Source organism: Rana temporaria, chromosome 7 (assembly GCF_905171775.1).
Source record: "Rana temporaria chromosome 7, aRanTem1.1, whole genome shotgun sequence".
In the NCBI taxonomy this organism is placed as follows: domain Eukaryota; kingdom Metazoa; phylum Chordata; class Amphibia; order Anura; family Ranidae; genus Rana; species Rana temporaria.
In genome coordinates, this window is record NC_053495.1 from 125,190,534 (window position 1) to 125,212,192 (window position 21,659).

Genomic DNA, 21,659 nt, shown 5'->3' on the forward strand with positions numbered 1-21,659 from the left:
TCCGTCAGCTCTGTTCAGCTCCGCTGGATGGATCCGGTTCTCTGATGCTCGGATGAGTGTCCCTCGGTCTCTGCAATCCGGCCACTTCTCTAGCTCTCCGAGCTCAGCCTTTTTCTCCCCAGCAGCTCGGCATCAGCCTCCAGAAGGCTTTTGTTTACACTCCTGTCTCCCCTCGTCTCCAAGGCAACCAAAATCCTCAACCAAAACATCTCTCTGCATTTCCAGTATTTGGGTCTCTCCTCGTCTCCAAGGCAACCAAAATACTAAACAAAACATCTCTCTGCATTACCAGTATTTGGTCACTAGATGGCTCCAAATACTTAAACATAGCAATGTCCATAGACGTTGTATTAAAGTATGCAAACACACATCAATATACAAGAATGTCAGCGCTACATATATATATGTATATATGTGTGTGTGTGTGTGTATATATACAGTATCTCACAAAAGTGAGTACACCCCTCACATTTTTGTAAATGATTTATTATATCTTTTCATGTGACAACACTGAACAAATGACACTTTGCTACAATGTAAAGTAGTGAGTGTACAGCTTGTATAACAGTGTAAATTTGCTGTTCACTCAAAATAATTCAACACACAGCCATTAATGTCTAAACCGCTGGCATCAAAAGTGAGTACACCCCTAAGTGAAAATGTCCAAATTGGGCCCAATTAGCTATTTTCCCTCCCTGGTGTCATGTTACCCGTTAGCGTTACAAGGTCTCAGGTGTGAATGGGGAGTAGGTGTGTTAAACTCTCTCATACTCCCATACTTCAACATGGCACCTCATGGCAAAGAACTCTTTGAGGAGTTGAAAAAAGAATTGCTGCTCTACATAAAGATGGCCTAGGCTATAAGATGATTGTCAAGACCCAGAAACTGAGCTGCAGCACACTGGCCAAGACCATAAAGTGGTTTAACAGGACAGGTTCCACTAAGAAAACAGGCGTCGCCATGATTGACCAAAGAAGTTGAGTGCATGTGCTCAGCATCATATCCAGAGGTTGACTTTGGGAAATAGATGTATGAGTGCTGCCAGCATTGCTGTAGAGGTTGAAGGTGTGGGGGGTCATCCTGTCAGTGCTCAGACCATACGCCGCACACTGCATTAAATTGATCTGCATAGCTGTCATCCCAGAAAGAAGTCTCTTCTAAAGATGATGCACAAGAGAGCCCACAAACTGTTTGCTGAAGACAAGCAAACTAAGGAGTCAGGACATGGATTACTGGAACCATGTCCTGTGGTCTGGTGAGACCAAGATGAACTTATTTGGTTCAGATGGTGTCAAGCGTGTGTGGTGGCAACCAGGTAAGGAGTACAAAGACAAGTGTGTCTTGCCTACAGTCAAGCATGATGGTGGGAGTGTCATGGTTTGTGGATGCATGAGTACTGCCGGCACTTTGGGCCCAATTTGGACATTAATTTTCACTTAGGGGTGTACTCACTTTTGTTGCCAGCGGTTTAGACATTAATGGCTGTGTGTTAAGCTGTACAGTCACTACTTTACATTGTAGCAAAGTTTAATTTCTTCAGTGTTTTCACATGAAATTATATAAAAAAAATACAAAAATGTGAGGGGTGTTCTCACTTTTGTGGTATACTGTATATTATACAGTATATATGAACATCTATAAAATATTTGATCTACTGCAGTACAGGGAATGGAAGGCATGTCACCATTGTCATCATTAGCATCCCACTTATTTCTTTTGCTTGTACAAAAATGTATAATGGAGTTTTCAAAACAATTTCATTGAAGGACACTCATAACAGTTGACAAGAAACAGTAAATGAACTGTTCAGCCATGTGTTACTTTATTGTTATGTTACAGCAAAGCCAATTCCAGAACTCATTGAAGAGCTTGGATAGAATGGCCTACAAATAGCTCTGGAGAAATACAAATTGAACACATATTTTTCAACCAATACAAATACCTCCATAGCTATCCTTCATAAGCTGATATCTTAAGTCATTAATGATGTTACTGCAACATATGCTGTCATGGCTTAAGTGCAAGGAAAGATGGGTGCAAGAGCTCTGCAAGGATGATTCATGCCAATTTCACACCATAGACTTTTCTTTCTATGCATTTCAAATACTGCACTAAGATTACCTGGTGATTAAATTATACATAAAGTTGTGTGCTATTAAAAGCTACATTCCTTCTGAGTCGTAGGATTGATTTACTTAACCACTTGCCAACCAGCCGCCGCAGTTTCTACTGCGGCAACATGGCGCGGCTGGGCGGAACAACGTTATGTTACGTCGCTTCACCCTGTGTCCACTAGGGGTGCGCGCCTGCTGCTTGCCCCCAGAGCCGATGTGAGTGCTCGGCAGGCGCGGTGACCGCCGGGCACCTGCGATCGCTCGTGACACAGCGAGAACCGGGATCTGGGTGTGTAAACACCCAGATCCCGGTTCTCTCGGGGAGAAATGACTGATCGTCTGTTCATATATGTATGAACAGCAATCTGTCATTTCCCCAAGTCAGTCCCATCCCCCCTTCAGCTAGAACACAGAGAGGGAACACATTTAACCCCTTGATTACCCCCTAGTGTTAACCCCTTCCCTGCCAGTGATATTTTTACAGTTATCAGTGCATTTTTATAGCACTTATCATTGTAAAATTGTCAATGGTCCCAAAAATGTGTCAAAAGTGTCTGATGTGTCCGCCATAATGTTGCAGTCCCGATAAAAATTGCAGATCGCCACCATTACTTAAAAAAATAAAAACAATAAAAATGTGATAATTCTATCCCCTATTTTGTAGACACTATGGGGCAGATCCTCAAAGATCTGCACCGGCGCAGCGTATCTGAGATACACTACGCCGCCGTAACTTACCTGGCTTTGGTTTGAATCCAGAAAGAATTTGCACCGTAAGTTATGGCGGCGTAGTGTATTTCTCGCGGCGTAAGAGCGCGGAATTCAAATGCGGCGAGTAGGGGGCATGTTTCATTTAAATGAAGCGTGTCCCCGCGCCGAACGAACATGCCCCGTCCGTCAAAAATCCCAGGGTGCATTTCTCCAAATGACGTCGCAAGGACGTCATTGTTTTCGTCGTGAATGTAAATGGCGTCAAGCCCCATTCACGGACGACTTACGCAAACAACATAACATTTTCAAAATTATACGCAGGAACGACGGCCACACTTAACATTGAGTACGCCACCAGATAGCAGCTTTAACTCTATGCCGGAAAAAGCCGAATGGAAACGACGTAAAAGAATGTGACGGCCGCTCGTACGTTCGTGGATCGTCGGAAAAAGCTAAACAGATACGCCGGCGTAATTTCTTTGAGGATCTGCCCCTATAACTTTTTCCCAAACCAATCAATATACGCTTATTGCAATTTTTTTACCAAAAATATGTAAAAGAATACAAATGGGCCTAAACTGAGGAAAAAAAATGGGATATTATAGCAAAAAGTAAAAGATATTGGCCCAGATTCAGGTACATTTGCGCGATATTTGCGGGGGAGCAGGGCAGCGATTTTGCCCCGCCCCCTGCAAATATTTTGCGCTGCCCTCGATTCACGGAGCAGTAGCTCCGTAAATTGCGAGGGCGCGCCGGCAAAATTGACCGGCGTAAGCGCGCGCAATGTAAATGATCCCGCCGGGGGCGGGAATCATTTAAATTAGGCGCGCTCCCGCGCCGAGCGTACAGCGCATGCTCCGTCGGGAAACTTTCCCGACGTGCATTGCGGCAAATGACGTCGCAAGGACGTCATTTGCTTCAAAGTGAACGTGAATGGCATCCAGCGCCATTCACGAATCACTTACGCAAACGACGTGAAATTCAAATTTCACGTCGCGGGAGCGGCGGCTATACTTTAGCATTGGCTGCCCCTACTATTAGAAGGGGCAGCCTTGCGCTAAAGTTGCCGTACGGAAACTCTGTACCTGGCTTGCGTAGGGCCCGCGCAAGTTTGTGAATCAGTGGTAGTATGCAATTTGCATACTACACGCTGATCACAATGGGAGCGCCCCCTAGCGGCCCACGCAAGAATGCAGCCTAAAATCTGCGTGGCATAAGAGCCTTATGCCACGCAGATTTTAGGCTGCAATCAGTGTAATGAGGTTCCTGAATCAGGAGCACTCGTTACACCGGAGCAAGTAAGCAATTGCGCCGTGTAACCTATGGTTACACGGGCGCAATTGCTTCTTGAATCTGTGTTTTTTTTTCAAATTTGTCGCTGTTCTTTTGTTTATAGCGCAAAAAATAAAAACCGCAGCGGTGATCAAATACCACCAAAAGAAAGCGCTATTTGTGGGGAAAAAAAGGATGCACATTTTATTTGGGTACAGTGGCGCATGACTGCGCAATTGTCAGTTAAATCGATGCAGTTCCGAATCGCAAAAGGTGCTTTGGTCAGGAAGGGGGTAAAATCTTCCGGGGGCTGAAGCGGTTAATGTTCACTTTGCAATGGAATTTTTTGCAAGAAAATTGTCTCTTAGGTTATTGAATGAGGTGAATACTCACTTTGCAATAAATACTAAATCACATGCCATGAGAAAAAAACAGCATTTTTTCTTGAACAGGATGGCATGTTGGACATCAGCACACCTTCCTCACATTTTTTAACTTAGGGGGAAAATATCCTTTCAAAGTGCAAATTTACTTGCAAAGTGAACAGCCTATTTGTTTGTAGTAAATCATACCATCAGCTCCCCTTCCAATTTTAAAGAACAAGGCACCAAATTAATATTCAGGCCTTGATATGGCACTATAATTATATTATAGCTGTGTGTAGCACCCCCTAACGTCATGGGGCAGGTGGAGCACCCCCAGAGACAGGGAGGGCTAATGTTTCACCTCATGGAGTAGTTTTCATCCAATAGTGGAAAAAGTCAACAAATTATTAGCTCACAGATTCCCAAAATCCCAAATCCCAGGAGGAAATAGGTAGAACACCCATTACTGTCCTGCAGACTCAGGCTTCAATATAAAAAATTCAAATTTCTAAGCGGGAATGACGTCCATACTTAACATTGGCTGCGCCTCCTAATAGCAGGAACAAGGTTACGCCGAAAAAGCCTTAACGCAAACGACGTAAAAAACGAACGCCGGGCGCACGTACGTTTGTGAATCGGCGTAAGTAGGTAATTTGCATACTCTACGCTAAAAACTACGGGAGCGCCACCTATCGGCCAGCGTGAGAATGCACCCTAAGATACGACGGTGTAAGAGACTTATGCCAGTCGTATCTTAGGCTAATGTCTGCGTATCTAGCTTTCTGAATACAGCAGCTTAGCAATTACGTGGCGTTTCTATGGATACGCCGGCGTAATTGTTCTCTGAATCTACCCCAATGTGAATAACTCAAGTCCACTGTGTATCCTCTCAGTAATGCCAAAAGTACCAGTGACATCTACTGGAAGAATGGAAAATAAATAGCCAGGCTGAGCTTATAGGAAAAACCAAATGAGCAAGTGCATGATCAATTAGCTGGGCTGACTATCACCCAGCATGATTACATTTAGCGTGCACCCCTGTTTAGGACAGGGTGCTACATTTATAATAACATATATGGATGTGACAATACGAAAAATCCACAGTTAGTAGATTATTATTATTATACAGAATTTATATAGCGCCAACAGTACAAAGAGAACAGGATACTTTCTCATACAAGTATATGGTACAGCAGGCACATATCAGGAATATGCAGTTTTGGGGTAACAAACGCTTCATCCAAACACTTTCAACCAAATTCTAAATTGCTGCATTTTTCAATTTTAAAACCCAATATAAAGGAACAGTATTGGTAAAAAAAAGCACTTGTGGATTTAATTAACTTTTTTGTTATTTCCCCTTTAAGGGGGCGTGTCAGGGGGCATGTCCTATGCCTACATACGTTTGCTAGTAGGTGTCCCTCATTCTCATCTCAACATGTTGGGAGGTATGCTATTAATTTGTAGCCCTGTAGCCTGTTTGGTGAGTGGGGTATCCTGTAGCCTCTGCTGAAGTATGAATCTGTGCCAGGCTTTTTCTTTCTCGTACATCACGGGACACAGAGCGGCATATTCATTACTATGTGGGTTATATGGAGTACCTTCAGGTGATGGACACTGGCAATCTCAAACAGGAAGTCCCCTCCCTATATAACCCCCTCCCATAGGAGGAGTACCTCAGTTTTTTCGCCAGTGTCTTAGGTGTTGGTCATGGATTAGCTTTGCCTCTGTATCCTTGGGATTAAGGCGGGCTAACCGGATCTGTCCAAAGTGCCTCAGCGCCAAAGTGGACAGTACCCGGGCCCCAAACCGTGGGGTTTTGCCTATAATGCCCTCTCTAGAGGGATGGACCCTGGGCCCAGGACTTAGAGCTTTTCCTAAGCCAAAAGTATCCTGTTTGCCAGGGTGCTATATAGGTCCAGGCCAGTCGGTTCCTTCCTAGGACCCCAGTACCTGATGGTCTACTACTTTACCCACGGAGATGGGAGAAGATTGGACTGTTGTTGCTTGGCAAACGTCCTGCGGCATGGAGCAGGTAAGTGGAGAGTCTGCGGGACTTGGTCCGACAGTGGGCTCTCCAGGGGAGATCTGCGGGGGGTTTGCCTGAGTATGCTCTGCATTGGCACCATGGTCACTATGTCTGTTATGTCTGGATGATCTAACTTTTCCCCCCATGACTGGATCCCCTTGTCTAGGCATCTCTTTACTGGCTACCTGCTGCCCCGCTGGTTGGGAAGGTCTTCTTTGGAGATCTGTCTCAGGGCTATAAATGTGTCCTTAAGAGGCCTGTGTTTAAGTCCTACCTGGCCGGGGTTTTTGAAATTGCCGCTCTGCAGCCGTAGGGCGATCCTAAAGAGGCGGGCTTTCGCCTCTGTTATTTGAAGCAGGTCTTCAGATTGGCAGCTATGATCGCTAATTCGTTGCCAGACAAAAAGCGGACTAGGTCCCCTTCACCAAAGTGTGTATACTCAGATACGGAGGTTCTCTCCCTAGGGGACTTAGAATCTCAGGAGGACCTGGTGGACCAGAACCTAGAAGGTTCAGAGCTTGAGGATTCTACTGTGGAGGAACCATTCTCTGCCTCCCAAGCAGAAAGTCTGTGGATCCAGTCCTTGACAGACATGGTCCGATCGGCATTTAAGTTGCCCTTACCGGAGCCTCGGGCTCCGATAGTTTCCTCCTTGGGCTCTTTAAAAGCCCCCTTGAATAACGCAGTTTTTCCGGTCCATCCTCTGTTGGAGGAATTGATTTACCAAGATTGGGTACGACCGGACAGAATCTTTTTGCCGCCTAAAAGATTTTCTGTTAGCTACCCCATGGAAGAGAAATTTTCCAAAAAATGGGCGCCCCCAGCTGTGGACGCAGCCATCTCGTGCGTAAATAAAACATTAACTTGTCCGGTAGAAAACATACAAATGTTTAAGGATCCGGTTGATAAACGTTTAGAGACACTTTTAAAGGCTTCCTTTGCTACGGCAGGAGCAGTGGTACAGCCGGCAGTAGCTGCTATCGGAGTTTGTCAGGCTTTGAAGGTCCAGACTAAACAGATGCTGAAAGACATCCCTGCCCAACAGGCAGAGGAGCTATCTGATATTCCCAGAGCTTTATGCTTTGCGGTGGATGCTATAAAGGACTCCATCCAGCAGGCATCTCGTTTATCACTATTAGTAGTGCATATGAGAAGGCTCTTATGGTTAAAGAACTGGGCGGCCGAGCCCCCATGTAAGAAACTTCTGGCAGGGTTTCCCTTCCATGGGGGAAGACTCTTCGGAGAAGATCTAGATAAATACATTCAGACTATATCGAGTGGTAAAAGTACCCTCCTACCAGTCAAAAAGAAGTTCCGGGGTCCTGCCTTTAAAAGGCCGATTTCCCCTGTCCCGGGGCCCTCAAATTCCAGGCAGTATCGACGGCCTCCTGCGCGATCTAACTTTAACAATAAGTCACAGGGACAGGCCCCTGGGGGCAAGAGGCCATGGTATCGCAAACCAACAAAGCCAGCCCCTAAGTCTGCCTTATGAAGGGGCGCCCCCACTCACTCGAGTGGGGGGAAGGCTTCGTCTCTTTTCGGAAGTTTGGGAAGCCAACATCCCCGACAGATGGGTCCAGTCATCTGTGGCCAGAGGCTACAAGTTAGAGTTTCTAAAGTTTCCGCCGCCTCATTTTCAGGAGTCAAGGGTACCAAACGATCCAGCAAAAAAGGCCTCGTTCCTAACGGCATTGGATCGTCTGCTCTGCCAGGGCGTGATTGTAGAGGTACCAGTCCAAGAGCAAGGACTAGGCTTCTACTCCAATCTATTTGTCGTACCAAAGCCCAACGGCGATGTCAGACCAATTTTGGACCTAAAAGGTTTAAACGTTTACCTAAATGTTCAGTCATTCCGGATGGAATCGGTTCGGTCAGCAGCCGCCGCGCTCCAGAAGGACGACTTTCTGGCTTCCATAGACATAAAGGACGCTTACCTTCATATACCGATCTTTCAGCCACATCAAAGATTTTTACGCTTCTCGGTGGCTCAGCTTCACTTCCAGTTTGTGGCACTTCCTTTCGGGCTGGCTACGGCCCCCCGGGTGTTTACGAAGGTTCTAGCTCCAATTTTAGCCAATCTAAGAATCCAAGGGGTCACGGTCCTAGCATACTTGGACGATCTCTTGATCATAGATCACTCACCGGCTTGCCTGGAGCAAGCGGTTGCCCTCACGGGATTTTTACCCCTGGTAAAGGTCAAAGCTATCAAGGAGATAATTCAGCTGGTTCTAAGCAAAAAAGAACCAACTATTCGCCTATGTATGCGTTTACTAGGCAAGCTGGTGGCTACGTTCGAGGCGGTACCTTACGCACAGAGCCATACTCGCATCCTACAAGCAGCCATTCTGGCGGCTTGGAGCGGGAAAGCACAGGCCTTGGAGTTTCCTTTAGCTCTATCATCAAGAGCCCGGCAAAGTCTGTGCTGGTGGTTAAACCCTCAGAATCTGCTGAAAGGGAAATCCTTCAGCCCCATAGCCTGGAAGATAGTGACCACAGATGCCAGCCTAAAAGGCTGGGGAGCGGTCTTGGATGGTTATACTTGCCAAGGTACTTGGGCAGCGGCGGAGAAGCAGCTGCCCATCAATATCCTGGAGCTCAGAGCTGCTCGGCTAGCCCTCCTGGCATGGACATCCAAATTGAAGGGATTCCCGGTGAGAATACAATCAGACAATGCCACGGCTGTGGCATATATAAACCACCAAGGGGGAACCAAGAGTCAGGCCGCTCAGAAGGAAGTGAGCTTGATTTTTCGGTGGGCAGAGGCTCATGTGCCCTGCATATCGGCAATATTCATTCCCGGAGTGGACAACCTGCAGGCAGACTTCTTAAGTCGCCAAACTATGTCGCCAGGGGAATGGTCTCTACATCCCCAGGTTTTTCAGACAATCTGCCAAAGGTGGGGTGTGCCAGACGTGGATGTCATGGCATCGAGGTTCAACAAGAAGCTAGACAGGTTCATGTCCCGCACAAGGGACCCGATGGCCTGCGGAACCGATGCGTTAGTTTGCCCTTGGCATCAGTTCAAACTCCTTTATGCTTTTCCCCCTCTCCAGTTACTACCCCGCCTGCTGCGCAGGATAAGGATGGAGCACAAGCCAGTAATCCTGGTTGCTCCAGCGTGGCCCCGGAGGGCATGGTACTCACTAGTCTTGAGGATGGCAGTAGAAGACCCTTGGACTCTTCCTCTACGACCAGACCTACTCTCTCAAGGCCCGATCCTCCACCCTGCATTACGGCGTCTAAATTTGACGGCCTGGCGGCTGAATCCCTGATTCTCAGGGGTAGAGGTCTGTCTAAACAGGTTATCTCTACCCTGATCAGGGCTAGAAAGCCGGTCTCCAGAATAATTTATTACAGGGTTTGGAGGGCCTATGTAGGCTGGTGTGAGTCCAAGAAATGGCTTTCTCGCAAGTATACCATTGATAGAGTGTTAAGTTTTTCTCCAGCTGGGAGTGGATAAAGGCCTGGCATTAAGCACAATTAAGGGACAGATTTCAGCTCTGTCAGTGTGGTTTCAGAGGCCGTTGGCCACCCACTCGCTGGTTAAGACCTTCATTCAGGGGGTCTTACGTAGTAATCCTCCGATCAAGTCGCCAATTTGTCCGTGGGACTTAAATCTTGTTCTATCAGCTTTGCAGAAGCAACCCTTTGAGCCTTTGGCTGAGATTCCTTTGGTTTTACTAACAAGGAAATTGGTATTTCTGGTTGCCATAGTTTCAGCCAGGAGAGTGTCAGAATTGGCTGCCTTATCTTGTAAGGAACCATATCTTATTCTGCATAAGGATAGGGTGGTTCTCCGTCCTCATCCTTCCTTTCTGCCGAAGGTTATATCCGGTTTTCACCTAAACCAGGATTTGATTCTACCTTCCTTCTTTCCGAAACCTACGTCTAGAAAAGAAGGGTTGCTGCATACCCTAGATATTGTCAGGGCCATGAAGGCCTATCTTAAAGCTACAGAGAAGGTTCGGAAAACAGAGGTGTTGTTCATTTTGCCGGACGGGCCCAAGAAGGGGCAGGCGGCTGCAAGATCCACCATCTCGAGGTGGATTAGACAGTTAATTAATCAGGCATACGGCTTGAAGAGGTTGCCTCCTCCTTTATCAATAAAGGCTCATTCTACCAGGGCCATGGGCGCCTCCTGGGCAGCACACCATCAGATCTCTATGGCTCAAATATGCAAGGCGGCAACCTGGTCTTCAGTCCACACGTTTACAAAGTTCTACCAGTTGGACGTAAGAAGGAATACTGATACAGCCTTTGGGCAGGCAGTGCTGCAGGCTGCGATTTAAGACCCTCGGAATCGGGGGCACCCTTGATTTGAATTTACATTTAAATTTATTCTTTTTTGACTAAGTTGGATTTATTATTATTATTTTAGAGTGTACCTCTAATTAAATCCTGTTTTCTTGGGAAGATGTCTCCCTCCCCTCATTAAAGCATTGCTTTGGGACATCCCACATAGTAATGAATATGCCGCTCTGTGTCCCGTGATGTACGAGAAAGAAAAGGGGATTTTTAATACAGCTTACCTGTAAAATCCTTTTCTTGGAAGTACATCACGGGACACAGAGCTCCCACCCCTCTTATAGGGACCATTTTGGGAGGCATACTGCTTGCTACAAAACTGAGGTACTCCTCCTATGGGAGGGGGTTATATAGGGAGGGGACTTCCTGTTTGAGATTGCCAGTGTCCATCACCTGAAGGTACTCCATATAACCCACATAGTAATGAATATGCCGCTCTGTGTCCCGTGATGTACTTCCAAGAAAAGGATTTTACAGGTAAGCTGTATTAAAAATCCCCTTTTTTCTCAGACAATAGGTGCAGGAACTACCCATTTCCGAATCATCCCTTGTCTCCACTCCCTAACCACCTCCTGCACTATTCCTTGGTTCCAGCCCCTACCCACTTCCCAGTACTGCCCCTTTTAGAGAATACAGAACCAAGTAACACTTGTGGTACTAAGTGATTTGTATTGAATTTGGTAATGATAACCAGAAAAGCAGTAAAATAGATCCCATGCCCCCAGCAACAATCTCTTCAAAACAGATTGGGTGTGATCCATATAAAAACTGCTGCATGGACCTTACTTTTGAGCCCTGCTAATTGTGTGACAATTTACCTCTGTGGACTAGTACCTTTTTGGAGCAGAGCTTGTGCAATCAACAGTAGCATTTTAATTTTTAACAGGCCAGCCAGTTTTGTTTTCCTCTACACACCTAGCACCATAACAGTGTTATATAGTACAGTATGCTGTAAAAATATGCCACCTAGGGGCAATTTAGAATATTTCTGCTGAAATAAACACTGAACCTGTACAGCTCCCCTTCACCTGCCCTGCCAAGCTGATTACAGTAAAAGGTAAAAATTTTAAGAACTGGTATAAATTGGCAGAACATACTGTATAACAAATTTCTATTTTGAAAGGTATCAGCTGAGAAACATTTGGGTCTTTAAGTTCTTCTCTCCAATGACTGTGAAAACTGATTTGTGCAAATAGAAGTGGCAACGTTTATTTTTTATAAATATTGTAATTTAACATACACTTAATATATGCAGTACTTGTATTTTTATCATGTGTTGCGTAGCATATTGGATCAGTTCTCTCAACCGTAATGCTTAGAAACCTAAATATGGAAATATGGAAATCATTGAGGCTGATTTACTTGAAGTATAACTAAGGGATTTTTTTTTTAATTTATTTTGGGTAGAGTGGAGGTGGATTAGAACACCTGTCAGGTTTTAATTGTTGCCTGTGCCCCTATTAGATTCCCCCTCTCTATTTGTTTACCATTATCATTGAAAGTGAAAGTAAAAGAAAATCCCACATTTTGGGTTGTCCCCAGAAAATTAATAGAGGGGAAATCTTCCAATGGGGACACAGATGGTAAAAAAATAAAAAAAGAACTGACAGGTGCCTTACTCCATCAAAAATGGTAAAAAAAAAGTTTTGCCTATAGTTATACATTAACCACATTAACCACTTGCCATCCCAGCCATTGTACAGGGTGGGCCATTTATATGGATCCACCCGGGTGGGCCATTTATATGGATACACCTTAATAAAATGGGAATGGTTGGTGATATTAACTTCCTGTTTGTGGCACATTAGTATATGTAAGGGGGGGAACTTTTCAAGATGGGTGGTGACCATGGTGGCAACCATTCCCATTTTATTAAGGTGTATCCATATAAATGGCCCACCCGGGTGGATCCATATAAATGGCCCACCCTGTAGAATGATGGCCACAAGGTGGCTCTACAATTCCGGTAGGCCGTCTATTGACGTCCTCGGCTCCTACCGGCCACTGGGGGACGTGCGTGCACGTGCCCGCTTCGTCATTTAGATGCCGATGCGGGTGCCTGGCAAGCCCCAATGTTCACCAGGTACCTGCAATCGGCAGTTATAGAGACAGGGACGTGGATCTCTGTGTGTAAACACAGAGATCCACATCCTGTCAGGGAAAGGAGACCGATAGTGTGTCCCTTGTACATATGCATATTTATTGTGAATGGTCCCAAAAATGTGTCAAACTTAACTCTATTAGTCCAAGATTATTCTACATAGGGAGGAAAGGTTCGACATAGAGAGAAAAGATTTGACATTATAGAGACAGTGTTGGGGTAGACCATTCGACATGAATGGCGAAGATTCGACGAAGCAGCAAAAAACATACAAACGTCGAATCTGTCATTGAAGGCTTATGGTGTCTGTTGAAAGTTCTAAGATGATTCGACAAGCAGCTAAACTGTACGATGCCACAATAAATATAATTATTACTAGTCATACAACATTAGAATTCTTCTATAGCTTGTAGGCGGAACATTTAACCAGAAATGTATGAATGTACAGTTTAGCTGCTCCGTCAAATATTTTTAGAACATTCGACAGACACCATAAGCCTTCAATGACAGATTCAACCTTAATTAATTTGGATTTTCGAACTAATGCATTTTTTAACTACCGTAAACAAAATAAATAAAAATGAATTTCGGACGAAAACTAAATTTCGAAATAAAATATTTCAGTGTGCACATGTATAAAAAATACTGCATATTTCAGACAAATACTGAATGCAGTATTTTAAAACTGTTTTTTTGTGAATGCCAAAAAATGTTTTACATATACACAAAAAATTCACTAGCGCTCTATGGGAAAAGACTAATGTCCCAAAATGTCAACATAAAGACTCTTATGTGGGATATGGAGTGGACAGTCCAGTGCTGCGGAATTCGTGGTACCTGGAAGTACCAAACATACAGAAAAAACACCAAAAAATTCCAACATTTTTACATCAACTATTTTTCTTTATCTTTATACTATTTTGGGTGATTCGTCATTGTAGATATCCATGAGCGCGGATTTTTTGGTGTTTTTTTTTTTTAAATGTTTTACCACATACCTTAAAGCAGTAGATACCACTTTGTGAATGGAGCCCCATTTTCCTGTATATAATATTTTAGAGAAATTTTATGAAACAGCAAATTGTGGGTAAGAAAAAAAATGTATTTATTCTCTGTAATGTCGTAACCATAGCCCATATTTTTCATCATTTTGTAGCTTGTGGAAGACTGATGAAGATTACAGGTCCTATTACTATAAAGGCATCTGGGCCAAGGTTTGGAGCATGGATGACAGATCCTATAGCATCAGAGAAAAATAATCGTGTATGTATTGTCATAATTAGTATAAAATGAAAAACAATGTTTTAGGTAATCACTGTATAAATAATCAAGATATCAGAAATAACAATAATAAATGAAACAGCAAAATATATATTTTTAAAGTTATATTGGGCTTCTAATCAGTTCCTATAGCAGTTTACTTGCTGTCTATGGTGCATTTAGAGAATGAAGGTACCGTATAGTCCAGGAAGCCAGTTATCTACAGAAGAGGTTATGTTATGCCCCGTACACACGATCAGGCTTTTGCCCGGCCAAACTCACATCGGAATTCCGGCAGAATTCCATCAGAGTAAAAGAGAACATGTTCTCTATCTAAACTCTGACGGAATTCCTCGGAATAGCCGATGGAAAAACTCAGATGGGGCATACATAAGGTCGGAATTTCTGATGGTGTCAAGTTTACTGAGGAGGAACAAGAAGTGAGAAATTTGGACAAAGAAACAAAAAATTTAGAAGAGAAATGGAAGGAAAATGTAAGTGAACCAACAATGCACTAGCTTAAAGAAACTATTTAGAAAAGAAAAAACAAACCTTTACAACCCCTTTAAAGAAATTGTAAAGGCGGAGTTCTTTTTATCATTCTGTGCATTAAGAAGATCCTTCTGTGTGCAGTAGCCCCCCTCAGCCCCTCTAATACCTTACCTGAGCCCCATCTATATCCAACAATGTTGCAGGAGTGTCTCTGCTGCCCGGGATTCCTCTCCTTATTGGCTGAGACAGCAGAGCAGCGCTATTGGCTCCCCCTGCTGTCAATCAAAGTCAGTGAACGAATGAGTAGAGAAAGGGAGCAGGGTCGAAACGCTCCATGTCTGAATGGACACACAGAGCTGTGGCTCGCCTGGGGTGCCCCCATATCAAGGTACCTCCTCAGTGCTGAGCCATTAGTACACAGTTTTTAGAAGGTAAACATAGAAGCTCACTAATTTCAGACACGTAGCAGATTCTCAAATTCACTAAATTTACCACCCAAAATTATTTCAAGGAATTATGATAGGTAATTTGCTATTCCCAATGGAGGTGTGAGAATATGTATACAAAATCAAGCAAGACATTTCATAACCAAAGTTCAAGAAAGGTTGAAATGTGTTAGTCATTCTCTGAATATTACTTTTTAACAATTACTGCACCAGAACCTGGGGCAGATGTCCTGGGTGCTAGGACCTACAGTTTCTATGCTCGTAGACATGTACTGTAAGCTTAGAAGAGTACTACTGGTATATGATAAGGTGCTAGAAAAGTGACTGGAAAACTCCTACTTCTTATTCTGCTAATAACAATTGCAATAATTTACTGTCAAGTGTTTGTTAATCTTAAAAATATAATATATTATTCAAAGACAGCAGAAATTTAAATCTTAACATATATGTCTAAAAGAAGTGGGGGCAGCTGGTTCAGCTGAGGCTCAATAAATGCAATATTTTTATTTCTTTTATATTTATTACATCTTTTCAGGTCTGGTACATGGAAGGATTTACAACCAGCAAGATTGTACGTGAGTATAAGTCAATGGCAGATTTTGTCACTGGGGCAGAGTCAAGGACTTACACACTACCGGTGAAATGGGCCGGCACCAGCCACTTAGTGTATAATGGGTCACTATACTTCAACAAGTACCAAAGCAACATCATTATTAAGTACAGCTTTAGCACAGGGAAGATTTTGTCCCAACGTAGTCTGGACAATGCTGGATTCAACAACGTATATCCTTACACATGGGGTGGCTACTCTGACATTGATCTCATGGCTGATGAGTTTGGGTTATGGGCTGTTTATGCTACCAACCAGAATGCTGGCAATATTGTTATAAGCCAATTACGGCAGGATACATTAGAGGTGTTAAAAAGCTGGAGTACAGGATATCCTAAGAGGAGTGCTGGAGAGTCCTTTATGATTTGCGGCACATTGTATGTCACCAATAACCATCTCACTGGGGCGAAGGTCTACTACTCATATTCTACCAAGTCCTCTACATATGAATATATGGACATTCCCTTTCATAATCAGTACTTTCACATATCTATGCTGGATTACAATGCTCGAGATCGTGCCCTGTATGCCTGGAACAATGGACATCAGGTGCTTTTTAATGTCACGCTTTTTCACATCATTAAAACGGACAGTGATGTGTGAGATTCAACACAACAAGCCTTCCACCGAGGAGCCCTTGTTCATCTGTATATAGTTTTTTCTACTTTTCTCCATCCAGTTTGTCTACATCGTCTATGCTCACTCTAACGTGACATCTCACATGTATTAGCTGATAATCCTTCTGTTACAGCATATTTATTTTCTCTTCTGAGATAGCTATCTCAGTCGTCATGCAAAACTCAACAATCTGTTAAGTACAGCTTACAGATGTTTTATGGAAGGCAACTGGTTTTTATATTGATTTTTTAGCTGTATAGAGCACCAAACTAGAAGTGCATATAAGAACCTGTCTTTTCATAAGGTATATATTTGTAGCAATACCTAGCAGTTAGAGGCAAAAAACAGCAATGTAGTGGATAATGTGAGTTCGGGGGAGATGATGATACTGAAGAAACAGATGCAAGAGGAATGTAAATCTCATCATTTACATGCTCAGTCCACAACAAAAAGATGAAACCATATTTACACATATATAAAAATCCTTGTTTTAGGATAAAGAGCATAGTGGAAAGAATGCATCTCATATTTATAAAATACATTTTTAAATACATGAAATAGGTCATATTTAGATATACAGTAAAACCTTGGTTTGAGAGTGACTTGGTTTGAGAGCTTTTTGCAAGACAAGCAAAACGTTTTAATACATTTTACCTTGATATACAAGCGATATAAGAGTAGCGTCATGTCACAACTGAGTATAAAAAAGACAAGAGGAGTCTCTAAGTGTAGCAATACGGTTACATTTAATGAAGGTACAACATTTAGCAACTTATTGCTACACTTAGAGGTGCCTTTCTTCTCTTTTACACCCTGTAAAAAAAATGCTTTGATATACAAGTGCTTTGGATTACAAGCATGTTTCTGGAATGAATTATGCTCGCAAACCAAGGTTTTACTGTATAAGATAATTCACAAACACTGGCTTATGTGTTAGTTTTGACTATTTTGGTATCTATCTGAAGAGCTGTTGCATTATGCACTTTACAAAGTCAAGAAGAGAACAGTTAAGTTATATAAATGTATTACAATTTTGATAACATTCATACATAGTCTGTACCATAAAGAAAATAGATTACAGTTGAAATACAGTAGAGCATATGTTAAACATATGTAAAGCCACAGGTTACATTTTATGAAAACTTCTCCCTCTGAATATATTTCTATTGGTCAGTAAGGCAAACCCCCACAAAGCTAATGCCTTCAAATAATTGAAATATAGGTGTATTTACGTATGTAGATGTAATTAAATTGGAGTTAACACATTTTGTTTGTTTTGAATATAGAAGGATTATAACCCCTGAAAAGTTTTTATCAGTGTGCACTGATTTGAGATATTTTTGCTCATGGTCAAAACTAGACACAAAGATCAAAAAATCTGACACATTTTCCATCTTTTCACTGCACTATACCACTCACCTTTCTCAGTCCCATTGAACAAAAAAATTCTGACCTGTACCGATGGCCAAAAAGCAAGCAAGAGTAGCTATCCCCAACTGAGAAATAAGCAGCAATAAGAACCTAAAGGAGCGTCTACTTTGATATGAGATTTCTAGATTACCATGTTCTTGTTTTATCTGCAAATATAATGAATTAGGTTGAAAACAGAGAGGTGTCCATCAACTTCAACTTGTAACTCCTTTAGTTTTATACCAAAGGATGAAAACCAGTTTTGCCTCACTGAAGAAACATTGCAAATTAAAAAAAAAAACACCCATATGTCCTCCTTTGACCAAAACACCTGCATACTATTTTTAAGTAACTCTAACTGATGCCATTAGATATATGAAATGCAACCGGTATTTATTTCCATTTTCTTATTTTTTTCAGTCTTTAGAAATAAAAGTAACTTTGACAAAAAATTATAATGACAGTGCACATATTTACATGTGTTTAGCTTACTCAAATCCACTTTTTTCAAAGCTAAATTTTTTTATTTTTCTAACATTTTAGTGTATCAGAGTTCTCCCATCCATTTTATCAGTTTCATTTCTCGCCTTTGAACTCATAAATCTCTTTTCAAGATGTGACCTTTCAAATGATTTATAGCATAATAGGGGCTACACTATCCTCGATTTTTTTTATATCGCTTTTTGTACTTCTTGGCATTGTGTACTGCTGTGTAATGTACAGTTAACCAATATTCTCATAGCTTTTTTACAAGTCTGTTTTTCTCACTAGGTTTTAATATTAGATTAGCAAAATATTTGTCAACATGAAACCCAGTCTGTCATTTAATTGCCCATCCTGCCATTGTGACACAAGATAACATATATACAGATACACTGGGAAACATAGATTTAGCATCATGATATAATCTATGTTCAATGAGGACACTATAAGATGTTTCCCATTCTGCTATGTCTGGAGGCGAATTATTCTTGCTAAAAGTGTGCTCATAAAAAGTATATCTTAACTTTGGATGTCCAAGAAAGACATAAGCCCTCTTATCTGAACGTGAAGTATAAAGAGGAATGTAAATATAGATCTTATACTTTCTTCTTCACTAGAAAATTCCTTGGACTTACAACATTTTTCAGCTAAAACCTTTGCAGGTTTACCGACAGAAATAGTTCATAACCTTTGGCCTTGGTCAGATGAGTCACAAATACCCAACATTTAAAAGAATGCATAACTCAGATCGCTTTCTATAAAAAGATGGACTCACTGAAGCCCTAATGTGCTTGGGGCATGTCTGAGATTTCTTTCTGCCAGTGGGAATATTAAAGTGGGTATATTATGCGGTGAGTCTACACACTATTTCTGTTTTTTGTCTGAAGTAATACACACAAATTTTTATTTATTGGTAAAACCTGTCTGATCTCTCTCTCTCTTAAAATTGTGGCTTGGTAAAAAAGGCTTGCAAAATGTGCATCAGGTTTGTACAATATTTCTGGCTATTTTCTCTAAAATACTCACTCATTTTATCTCATGATAAAAACTGATCTGGTCTCTCTCTCTCTCTCTCTCTCTCTTAAAAATGCCCACAATTGAATAATTGTCATCTCATAGACTTCAATTGGGTTTGCCACAGATTTGCAAACTTCACACAAGGCCTGTGAAACTTTTCACAGACCTAACCCAGGCAGATTCTCTCATTGCTATTCTTCACCTGTTCTCTGTGTTTTATAAAATGTTTGAGGATCCAATGACTCATTCTTAGTCCTAAGACCTCTATAACATGTAAACACTTCGAGCATCACATGTTTCACTTAAAATAAGAGTGGGTCAGTGTGTTCTAATGAGACAACTAGAAAAAACTGAGCAGTGTTTTGTTTCTTTGACGGATAAGTGTAATTCATTCCCAGGTGCTAGCATAAACATAAAAGAATTAATAAACTTGGACCTCCCTTCACTCCTTTATCATATCATTAAATATGTTGCTGGCAAGCCTAATTATCTCTTAATTATTAAACCCTGGAGCAGCCTCCACTAATAAGTCATAACGATGGACAATTATTTGGTCTATTAATCACATTGACTCTAATAACGCATAGAGACTGTGAGAAAGTAACCAGCATGTGGTATTAATATTGTGACTGATAGAGATGGTTTTAAAAAAAACTGCACTGGGTTTTATAATCCAGAAAGCTAGCGGGTCTCTGTAAATTTTATGATGAATATTTTTTATGAGAAATCAGCTTCCTTTTCTTTTATTTTGTGGCAAGATGCAGTAATTAAGCAATCCATTGGGATGCCTAAAGCAGACCCCAGGTGAACAAATAAAATGTGCAGTTGAAATCCATGTGTTTAACCTGATTTACCTGCCAAATATGAATAATGCAGTGTACAGTAAAACCTTGGATTGTGAGCATAATTCGTTCCGGAAGCATGCTTGTAATCCAAAGCACTTGTATATCAAATTTTCCCATAAGAAATAATGGAAACTCAAATGATTCATTCCACAACCATTTATTCATAGTTTTTTTAGTTTATAGTCCATATAAAAAGATTATAGCAATGTGATAAGTTGTGTAACCATAAAATGTCCATCCACAAATGGAAGCCTTTACAAGGGGATTAGAAGCAAAATCCAGCAGGAGCTACAGTAGAATGATCTGAAAGCGAGACTTGAACCGCTCGTGGAAGGGACAACATCAAAGGCGGTGAGGAGAATGGTCTATGTGGACAGTCTGCATACTTAGATGTGCCTGTTTTAATCATCAACCATGTGAGTTTCTAAATGTTGTACCTCCATTAAATGTAACCATATTGCTACACTTAGAGGCTCTTCTATTTTATACTCAGGCATGACACTACTCTTTTTTTAAGACATTACTTGTCTAAAGTCAAAATTTATTTAAAAATGTTGCTTGTCTTGCAAAATGCTCTCAAACCAAGTTACTCTCAAACCAAGGTTTTACTGTACTCAACTTTGTAGTTTATCTGTTCTTGATATCCCATATACCAATGTAACAATCTTTCAGAGGAAGTTAACATTATTCATTTAATTTTCTATGTTACCTTATGTTACCTTATTCCATCCTACTTATTGCTGGAGAGGTTCACCCTGTGCTGATCTCTCCTGCTGCCAGCTGATTACAAAAAATTGCCTATGTTTGCAAAACGTATTACAAACCCTAATGACATCTATAGGGAGAAGCGGAATCTTAAAAAACCCACTTTGACTGTTTCAAAGTATTTTAATAAGCAAGGGGTTGTCAAATAAAGGGCATGGATGTGTGGTCATTGTACAGACTCACTGCATAGTATACAAGCAGTTTTACTAGGTCACAGTTTAAGAGGGAGAGACAAGGAAGGTTTTATCATTGAATAAAAATGTAAGTGTATTATTTCAGAGACAACAGAAATATTGTATGAAATCAATATGTATGTAAGCATTTTTACTAGGCTGCAAAGTAAGGTGGAGACACCAGGCAAGTTTTATCATAAAACTAAAATGTAAGTGTAGTATCTCAGAGATGAAACCCAGAAATATTTTACAGATTCAATGCATGCTATGTCTGCAGCTTTAGTAGACCACAAGTTTAATGGGGGAGACAAGGCAGGTTGTATCATGAAATTAAAATTGGAGTGTATTATTTCAGAGAAAACAACCTGCAATACAAGTATTATACAGACTCAGTGAGCAGTATAATAGCCTAGGCAGGATTTTTTTCTAACTAAAAGTTACAGTGTATAATTTCAGAGACAGAAATATTGTATAGACTCAAACAGTGGCTAAGCCTTTTTACTAGAAGTAATGTAAGAGGGAGAGATAAGGTAGGTTTTCAGGAAATAAAGATTTGTGTGTAGTATTTTAGATAAAACTGAAATAGCGTGTAAACTCACCCCATAATATACCCACTGGCAGAAAGAAATGTCAGACATGCCC

At 41.6% G+C, this 21,659-nt stretch overlaps 1 protein-coding gene across 2 annotated transcripts in view; it reads left to right on the plus strand.

The window, feature by feature from the left end:
• The window catches only part of OLFM3 (olfactomedin 3), a 351,159-nt gene extending 334,234 nt beyond the window's left edge, over positions 1 to 16,925 (plus strand). For both annotated transcript variants that reach the window (XM_040359921.1, XM_040359920.1), the window contains exons 5-6: positions 14,055 to 14,161; positions 15,632 to 16,925. In XM_040359921.1, the coding sequence (XP_040215855.1) occupies positions 14,055 to 14,161; positions 15,632 to 16,309 (785 nt within the window). In that variant the 3' untranslated portion in view covers positions 16,310 to 16,925. The remainder of the gene's footprint in view (positions 1 to 14,054; positions 14,162 to 15,631) is intronic.
• Positions 16,926 to 21,659: the final 4,734 nt, after the last annotated feature.